At 51.3% G+C, this 9,030-nt stretch overlaps 1 protein-coding gene across 2 annotated transcripts in view; it reads right to left on the bottom strand.

The window, feature by feature from the left end:
* Positions 1–2,434: 2,434 nt before the first annotated feature.
* TBC1D9B (TBC1 domain family member 9B) overlaps positions 2,435–9,030 on the bottom strand; it is a 47,455-nt gene continuing 40,859 nt past the window's right edge. Inside the window, exons 18-22 of one of the 2 annotated variants that reach the window (XM_045484618.1) lie at positions 8,468–8,539; positions 8,194–8,244; positions 6,262–6,324; positions 5,584–5,690; positions 2,435–4,512 (exon numbers count right to left, since the gene is read on the bottom strand). In XM_045484618.1, coding sequence (XP_045340574.1) covers positions 3,826–4,512; positions 5,584–5,690; positions 6,262–6,324; positions 8,194–8,244; positions 8,468–8,539 — 980 coding nt within the window. In that variant the 3' untranslated portion in view covers positions 2,435–3,825. The remainder of the gene's footprint in view (positions 4,513–5,583; positions 5,691–6,261; positions 6,325–8,193; positions 8,245–8,467; positions 8,540–9,030) is intronic. The other variant, XM_045484629.1, reaches the window with a different exon arrangement.

Below are 9,030 nucleotides of genomic sequence, written 5' to 3'. Positions count from 1 at the left end.
CCTGCTGGGCTCGCTGGGAAGCTTGAAGTTGCAAGGGCAAGTCTCTAGCCGCTGCTCGGGGTCTGGCCATTGCCCTCACCATTCCCTCTGCTGCTTCTAGTCGCAGACTGGGAGTGGGAGGGCGCCTCTCCGCCCCGGTCCAACCCCTGGGACTCGTGGTTGGGGTTTGCGGGTCTTCTGGGCAGAGGCAGCCAGGTAACCTTTGAGCCTGAGCCCCGAGGACCGCGAAAACACGCAGCTCACCAGCCCCACTCTTACGGGAGAGGGAGAGAGGAGAGGCAGCTGTAAACGAAACCAGACCCTCCTGCAGCTCCCAAGAAAGCCCCGCTGTGATCCGCTTTGGAAGGTGGAGGAGAAGGGCCGAGTGACGCAACCCTTCTGTCCCAACCGCGCTGGGACCCTAACGCCAGCCCGTCAAGACGTTCCACATGTCGATAACATCTTATTAAAATTATAACACCCAATCTTGACAAGGATGTAGTGAGAAAAACAGGATTCTGGTAGAAGAGTAAAATAAAAAAAAACTTATGGAAAACGATCTGGCAGTTACCTCTACACTAAGAAAATAACTGACTCACCCAGATTTATTATTTATGCATTAGTGTTCACTCTCGTATAACAGAAAAAAGTGGAAATGTGCTAAAGAATGGTTGCTTACGGTAACTCAACAAGGACCATCATGCAGGTCCATTACAGAAAATCTGAGTTTGACATGAAATGCTGGCCAGTGTGTATCGATGGGAAGCAAAGAAGTTACAAGAGTACATAACTTCAGTTAGGTAAAACCAGGTATTATTTATTTCCGGGGGGGGGGGGGGGGAGGGGGCTTAAGGTTATATATGATTTAAAATTGTTTAAGAAATTGTTTAAATTATCCAACTTTTGCACAATAGCATATGTTAGAAAAAAACCAAATTTGCTTACAAATACTATGTTTGAGAGGCTGAATTTACAAAAGGACTGTGACCAGACCACATATTAACACCTCTATAGCAAAACCCCCCCAACCTCTAAAACAAATCTACAACCTCTAGAGCAGACAGGACTTGGTCAATGACTGCCAATTTCCCTATATTTTGCATTTTGCCTTTCATCTCTGGACCAACCTGAGGACAATTATGCTCCTCACAGCAACACAAAAGACTCTAGTTAGCCAGCTTCCCCTTCCCTGCCCACAGCCTCTAATCAGAGCACACCTGAAGCCTTTCTTTGTTTTCACTTATAAAGGCTTTCCCACTCCTCTACCTTTGAGTCTCTGCCAAGTGATGACGGCTGACTCCTTTTCTACAACAAACTCTAGATAAATAGTTCCTGTTATCATTTGAGTGGTCTTTGTTTATTCCCACGTTTGAGTTATTGTGGCTGAGAACGGAAGGTATCTGAAAAGAATGTTTCATGTTCAATAAAAAGAATAAAAATTTCATATATGGTACGGGTTCGGCTTTGAAAAAGAGAAAAAAACACAGGGCGCCTGGGTGGCTCAGTCAGTTGAGTGTCTGACTCCTGATTTTGGCTCAGGTCGTGATTTCACGGTTGGTGAGGTGGAGCCCTGCGTGGGCTTCAAGCTGACTGCTTGGGATTCTCTCTTTCTCTGCCCCTCTTCCACTCACACTCTCAGTCTCAAAATAAATAAACATTGAAAAACAAACACACAAAAATACTGAATAATCTTAAAACTAGGAAAAATTGTTTTTCTACTTTTCTGTATGTTTTCCTCCTGTAATAAATATGTAATCTTTAAAACTCATATATATTTTGGGGCGTCTTGAGTGGCTCAGTTAAGTGTCTGACTTTTGTTTTGGTTCAGGTCATGATCTCATGGTTTTTGAGATGGAGCTCTGTGTAGGGCTTTAAGCTATCTGCTTGGGATTCTCTCCTTGCTCTCTGCCCCTCCCCCTGCATACTCTCTCTAAAAAATAAACATTAAAAAAATTCATTTTCTTGGGAATTAAAAAAATGACTTGGATTGGTACAACATCACTTGGTAAGCCCTTAAAAACTACACAATTATGTTTACTTCCAGGATAAAAATATTTTTAAAGCTTTACTTGTATTCATATTTTTTTTTATTTTTTTTTTTTTCAACGTTTATTTATTTTTGGGACAGAGAGAGACAGAGCATGAACGGGGGAGGGGCAGAGAGAGAGGGAGACACAGAATCGGAAACAGGCTCCAGGCTCTGAGCCATCAGCCCAGAGCCTGACGCGGGGCTCGAACTCACGGACCGCGAGATCGTGACCTGGCTGAAGTCGGACGCTTAACCGACTGCGCCACCCAGGCACCCCTTTACCTAATTTCATTATGGCCAAGAACACGGTCTTTCTGGTATGAGCCCTTTGAAATTTCTTTATGGCAATGTGGCCTGTTTGTGTAAATAGTAGAAAGGAAATGACACTGATTAATGACATTTTCTTGTTAAGAAAGCAAACAATTATTCATTTTCCTTGATGTTTTGCTGCATTTATTGAGATGTGTGACCCAGCAGCTGTGAACAAGGTAAAATCACAGAGACTGTTATTTAAAATACCAGCCATAAAAGCTATAGATAGGAAGTAGATTAGTGGTTGCTTGGAGCTGGGGGTGGGAACAGGGATTGGCTGCACATGGGTAGGAGGGGTCTTTTTGGGCTGATGGAAATATTCTAAAATTGCATTGTGATGATAGTTCACAACTCTGTAAATTTACTAAAAATCATCGAACTAGAACTTGAAAACAAGTGAATTTTATGGTATGCAAATCATGCCTCAATAAAACTATTACAAAAAAAACAAAACAACCACGGAGAGCTGTTCCGTGTAGGGGAGGGCAGACGCTAGACACTGATGATCAGCTCTTGCTGCAAAGTTAGGAGATGCTCATGGCTCAGCCTGTCACCTGTGGCCCCACAACAGCTTCCTGAACCCAAGTGCTTGCTGCAGCCCAGGCCTGTGCACACACCTACACCCACAGGACTCAGGCTGCTTATACCTACGAAGCTCGGGGCTTACCCTGTTGGCCCAGGTCAGACACCTTCTGTGTCCCCAATCTCCCTGGGAGCCTTGAACCCCCATCCCTGTGGGGGTCTAAGTGCCCAGAGCCTCTGGAACACGGCCTGGCCCCTCACCTGCCTGAGAAGAAGCCAGGAGCCCAAGCAGTAGCTGAGGCTACATGAAGGCTCTGTACACAGTATGGTATTGAGTTCTTTCAGGGATTTATTAAGGCATTGAGCACAGTGTGATTTCCAGCCAACTGAAATGAATACAAGGAAATATATCAGGACCTGAGGGATGTGCTTTTAAGGTTAATGGTGAGGCTGACGTGCTGAAAGAGCATTCGGAGTGACGCCGGTGCAGCACTCGCCCTGGTGTGGTAGACACTTTCTGTCTGGGTCCCTCAGCAGGGGCTCGGGCTCAGGAGCTCCTAGAGAGTACCTTGAAGTTCCCACCACTTTGATGCCCAATAGACATGTGACCTCCTGCCTGGTGCCAAATGGCAGGAAAGTCCCCCCCCCCCCCCCCACCGAATACACAGCTTTGGGAACCCCCACCCTCCCCAGGGGTGGAGGGCGTGGTGTGGCCTGGCCACAGCATGGGGCACAGAGGCTCTGGGCAAGCAGGCCAGGACGGACAGCCTCTGACACTACATGGGGACCAAGGCAGGTCCCACCAGGCAGGCAGGAAGAAGGGGCTGGGAGCCTCTGTCTGGGCCCAACTGTGGCTGTTCAGCCTTGTTTTCCCCTTGATTACAACTCACTGCATCTGGGGAGAACAGGAGGGGTGTGTCCTTAAGGAGAAAAGAGAACAGGAGGGAGGAGGAGGAGGGGAGGAGAGACAAACCAGGTCCCCGTCAGCCTGAAAGTCCAGACTGTTCAAGGTCACTGGAGGTGCTGAACTGTCTCTCCACCTTCTTTTGGTCCTTGATCTTGAGTCCAATGTCCACCCTCTTCTCAAAGAAGTTCACCAGAACGGACTCCGTCAGGATGGAGGCTAAGATCTGCTCGAAGGAAATGCACCAGTCGGTGTCCACGGTGCCCCCACAGCGGGCAATGGCTGGGGGGCTTCGGGCCTCCCCGCCTACCAGCACCGTGTCGTCGGCCAGGTCCTCACACTGAAGGGAGCCTGTGCTGACCACTGAGTAGGAGGACATGGACATGTCGTCTTTGGTTTCGTCGTCGGACAGAAGCTGGGGGGGGGAGCCCCTCCCCTCGCCGCCGCCCCCTTCGCCCACCACTTGGCTCTCCTGGGGAGCTTTCCCAAGGTGGGTGTCTCCCCCGGCTTTGGCCTGGGGGTCGCCTGCAGCTGGAGGCTGAAGCTCTGGGGCAGGGTCCTGCGGGGGGTCTGGGGTGGGCAGCTCATCCTCCTCCGGTGCACTGTCCTGGGGCTTCCTGCCCGGCTGCACAGAAAACTTCTTCCCCACCTCGCCGATGCGGAGTAGGAGGCTCGCCACCGTGGCAATGGCATGGTACAAGTCCTGCTCCATGGGGTCCTCACTGAACATGTTATAAAGCGTCTTGCACAGCTCAATGAACTGTTCCTTTTCAGGGGAGACAGAGAAAAAGGTCAGGGAGATGGTAAAGGATGGCCTGGGCTGGCCTCGGGTTAGCCAGACTGCCCATGCTGTGCTGTCTTGTTAGGTGTCTCCATACCTGTGCCTTGTCACGCCCATTTCACAGACTGGGACATTGAGACTCAGAGAGGGAAAGTGATTTGACCAGTATCACACAGCCTTCGAATAGCTTTCTTTTCTAGCTGCCTTTCTTTCAGCTCAGAGAGGGACTGGGAGTCTTTCTCTGTCCCTACATCTACTCTGCTAGCAGAGACAGATTGACTTTTATTGTGACTCCAAACCCAGTGGCTACAGGGACTTCTTCAGTGTGTTTTGGAGTCACTTTGAGTTTTTTATATCTTTGATCAAAGTAGAGGGTGGGGACAAGGCAAGTACAGCCTGGGTCAGTTGAGGGGGTGGGGAGGTCTGATTCCAGGTGGCTCACACCACACACTCAGGCCTCCTGCCTGAGAACGGGATAGTGCCTCTACTATCTCTACGGGACACCCTATTCTTCAGGCTGCGGGTGAGAGAGTGCCCAGATCGCAGGGTATGCCTCTGGGAAGAGCAGGGCTGTGGTCAGGCTGCCTTTGGTTAGATGTCTGCGGCCCTGGCAGCGAGACCCTTGGCAAGATGCCGGGTTCCCGACCCAGAGACCAGCAGAGGAACAGTGGGCCATGGGTGGAGCAGGCCTGCGTGTGCATGGCACCTGTGAGGGGCCTGGGAGAAGCAGGGGTGCCATGAGGCTGTCTCGTAGTCGGGATTGTGTGAGTCTCTGCATGTCAGAGGCTAACCTTCCTTACTGCTTTTCTGGTACACGGATACTGATCAAATGTGAGCAAATCATCACCAGGAAACACCACCCAGGACAAGGCCCTGAAACAACTGGCCTCTTATCCTTCTGGAATTGTCCCTGACTGCTGTCTGACTAGCAGGTGCTGGACGTTGGCAGGAGAATTTCCACCTACAGAGAGTGCTGGGAGGGAGGGTGGGGAGCTGCCAGGTGTGTGTGGGGAGGCAGCCTTGGAAATGTCTGTTGTGGGCTCTGAATGGGCCTACCTGGTTCATCTTGGGAAGATCCTTAATCGTCTCCTTCTGAACCTCCTTCTCTTTGGCCCACATGCGAAGGTAGTGGCGATAGTCTGGAGGACTGATCCCCTTCTCTTCTGCGAGTTGGAAGAAAATAAATCTGTCAAATTCGAGAAACAGCTGGGGGCTGGTAGCAGGTAGTGGGTGGGTTTTGGTGTCATCCGGCATAGGGTTATCTGGGCCCTTTTACCAACCCCCCTGGTATTTGGGGAGGTAGGGATAGGAAGAACACTCCAGAACACCCAAGTGTCTCCCCTAAGTTATTCTGCTATATTAGGTTTGGCCTGAGCTGAAGAGGGCCTCCACCTATCTTCCCTGAGATGGGGACAGAAGCCCGTGGAAGCAGAAGGGGGAGAGATGCTGGGCATCTAGAGGGATCCTGGCAGAAAGCAGGCACCCCAGAGGGAGGTGGTGACAGCAGGGGAGGGGGAGGGGTATTCACAGCTACAAGACAGGCCTGGGGCTGACGAGAATAGCCTCCCCTGGCACCTAATGGGCCAAGTATTCACCTTTCCACAGGAAGGGCTGCGGTGCCGGGCATGAGTTTGCCGTTTCCCTGGGTGGGGGCCTCTCCTGCAGGGAGGGCCCCCCAGATCCCACTGACCCTGGGATCTACACCAGTACTGGTGAAGACTGGCTAGCACATACCTCCTTTTTTGTCTTGGACGTCCTCATTTCCACCTCCCTCTTGCTCTTCCTGCCGTAGTGCTTCTGGACAACCAGAAAAGAAAAAGTACGCAGAGAGTGTTTTGCAGTTATGACTGTGGACCACGGCGGCCTGTGAGCAGTCTGGTCTGTTCTCCTGCAGAACCAAAGCACCCCCAAACCCTCCTTCCTCTCTACGAAAGGAATACAGGTCTACGCACAAAGTGTTTAAGTGAACAATGATGCACGTTACGGAGTTAAAGCCCGAGAATTAATTTCTGTAGTTACTGTTGAAAAAGGTCGAACGGAGGGCAGTCCTGATTATCAGTTCAACCCATGACCAACTGCCACACTGGCTGATGAGGAATTTTATGGACATGAGTTCTGTACCTGGCGCTGTATTTCTTTCTTTCTTTTTCCTTCTTTTCTTTTTCTTTTTTTTCTTTCTTTCTAATATTTATTTATTTTTGATACAGTGCAAGTGGGGGAGGGGCAGAGAGTGTGGGACAGAGGATCCAAAGTGGGCTCTGCCCTTACAGGCTGACAGCAGCCAGCCCAATGATGCAAGGCTCGAACTCACGAACTGCAAGATCATGACCTGAGCTGAAGTCGGATGCTCAACTGACTGAGCCACACAGGTGCCCCTTGCGCTGTATTTCTTTTTTTTTAAATTTTTTTTTTTTTTTTTTCAACGTTTATTTATTCCTGGGACAGAGAGAGAGCATGAACGGGGGAGGGGCAGAGAGAGAGGGAGACACAGAATTGGAAACAGGCTCCAGGCTCTGAGCCATCGCCCAGAGCCCGACGCGGGGCCCGAACTCACGGACCGCGAGATCGTGACCTGGCTGAAGTCGGACGCTTAACCGACTGCGCCACCCAGGCGCCCCATGCGCTGTATTTCTTAAAGTGACACATTTGCTGGAGTCAGCCTGCACTGTGCTTCCTATGGGGACCATGAATGTGGGGAGTCTCCCAGACCTGAGGGCAGCACAGCCGCCGGTGACCTACTGGTGGGCGGCAGCATCCCAGTGCTGTGTGGTGGGGGGAAGGGTGCACCTCTCTGGGCTCAGGCTTCTCACTGCGGAATGGAGACCCACTGCCTGGGGCTATGTGCAGTCTGAGGACAGGGCTCTGAACCCCCAGTCCCTGGCCTTAACTGGAAGCGCCTGGGAAAAGCCTAAAGTGCCCCTGATTTTTCAGATTCTAACAGAAGACACATCTGCTTATTTAGTCTGTGTATTTGAAATCCAGGTTCTCAAGCTTCATTTCAAGTTCAAATTAAGCCTTTTGACACCGCCAGCAGGACTGCCTTGGGCATCTTGATACCCACTGTTTTTAATTTCTCTTAGGTGTGGATTGTCTCCCATGGGAACTTATAGGACGGGGTTTTGGTCGGTTTTGTAAATCCGTTATGTACCACCAGCCTCACTGCCAAATCCCAAGCCCAGAATGCTCCCTTCACCCTGGATCTGATGCTCCAGAATGGGCTCTAACTGTAGCAACAGGAATGACTTCAAAAAGGCACTCAACAAATGTATTTCTCCTTAATGAAAAAGTTGTGTAGAGCAAGAGAACGTTTTTCAGGGAAAGCGTCCACCACCCTCCTCTACCTCTGCTGATCCGTTTCACACTGTTGTGATGATGGCATCTATACTTTTTCCTATGAACGTGATGATGGAATGAATACTTTCTGCACGTGGCTGTGGAGCTGATGCCCTGGTGTCTGTGCACTGCCCACTGCGCTGTGTGTCATCATTTACTACTCCCCTCGACAAGCATGGAGACCGCCCCTCAACTCCCCCAGTAAGCAGCAGCTTCGTTCTGGGTCCTCCTCAGCGGGACCAAGCGTGTCCAGGCCTCCTGACCATGCAGCAGAGTGTTAGGAAGACACAGCCCAGCACAAAGCAGGTGCCCCTGACCCCCCCAGGGACTGACCTTGAGCCTCCCAGGGCAGGAAAATGTCCAGATCTGAGGCCAGAGGAGATGCTGGAAGGGACAGCGGAGGAGAGGTGGAGGAGAGAGGGAGGAATAGGCCAAGGTCCAGGAAGGCAGAGACAAGAGAAACAGGAGTGAGAACACCCCCGGGGACCTGCCCAACACAGGGCGCTCCCCGAGCCCACTGAGGGCTACAGGCCGCCTGTGTGGGCCCCACAGCAAGGCTGCACAGCTACGAGGCCCAAGGCCACAGCACGGGGCCAGCAGCTCTCACCTTCTGAGGAGCTGTCCTCTGTGAAGTAATGGGTCGCTTCCAGGGCTGACTCTGCCTCCTCTGGGCTCAGGGCTGCACTCAAAGAGAGAGGCAAGTAAGGGCAGGAGAAAACAATGGCACTCACCAAAGCAAACCTCCCAAGTCCTGGAAGGAGGCCTGGCTCCCCGCAGGGCACCAGGTGCCCATGATGTGGGGTGTGGTCGTAGCGCTAATGGCGACCACTGATCACGGTTGTTGTTCCTTTCTTGACTTGTATGTTGTGTTTGAAAATGTCACACGTATCCCATCTAAAAACCCCAGCAGTGCAGCTGGGAGTCTGGAAAATGGCCAGCCCTCTTCCTGCCCCGATGGTGCGGTGCTGAGGATCCTTCAGACACAAGTGCAGGGCCCAGCCACGCATGAGCAACTTGCTCTTCCCTCTGATGCACCTCAGGCTTCGTTCCACGTCAGCATCGTTCCATGTCAGCATCCACTACTTTGTGAGTAAGCAGTCCCCTGGGTTTCCGATTCACATGGTTCTTGGGGGAGGAGTCTCATCCTCCCCACTGTATGGACGGGGATGC

This window comes from Leopardus geoffroyi, chromosome A1 (assembly GCF_018350155.1).
Source record: "Leopardus geoffroyi isolate Oge1 chromosome A1, O.geoffroyi_Oge1_pat1.0, whole genome shotgun sequence".
Taxonomy (NCBI): domain Eukaryota; kingdom Metazoa; phylum Chordata; class Mammalia; order Carnivora; family Felidae; genus Leopardus; species Leopardus geoffroyi.
The sequence above is the reverse complement of the archived record's forward strand: the minus strand, read 5'-3'. Positions and strand labels throughout refer to the sequence as shown.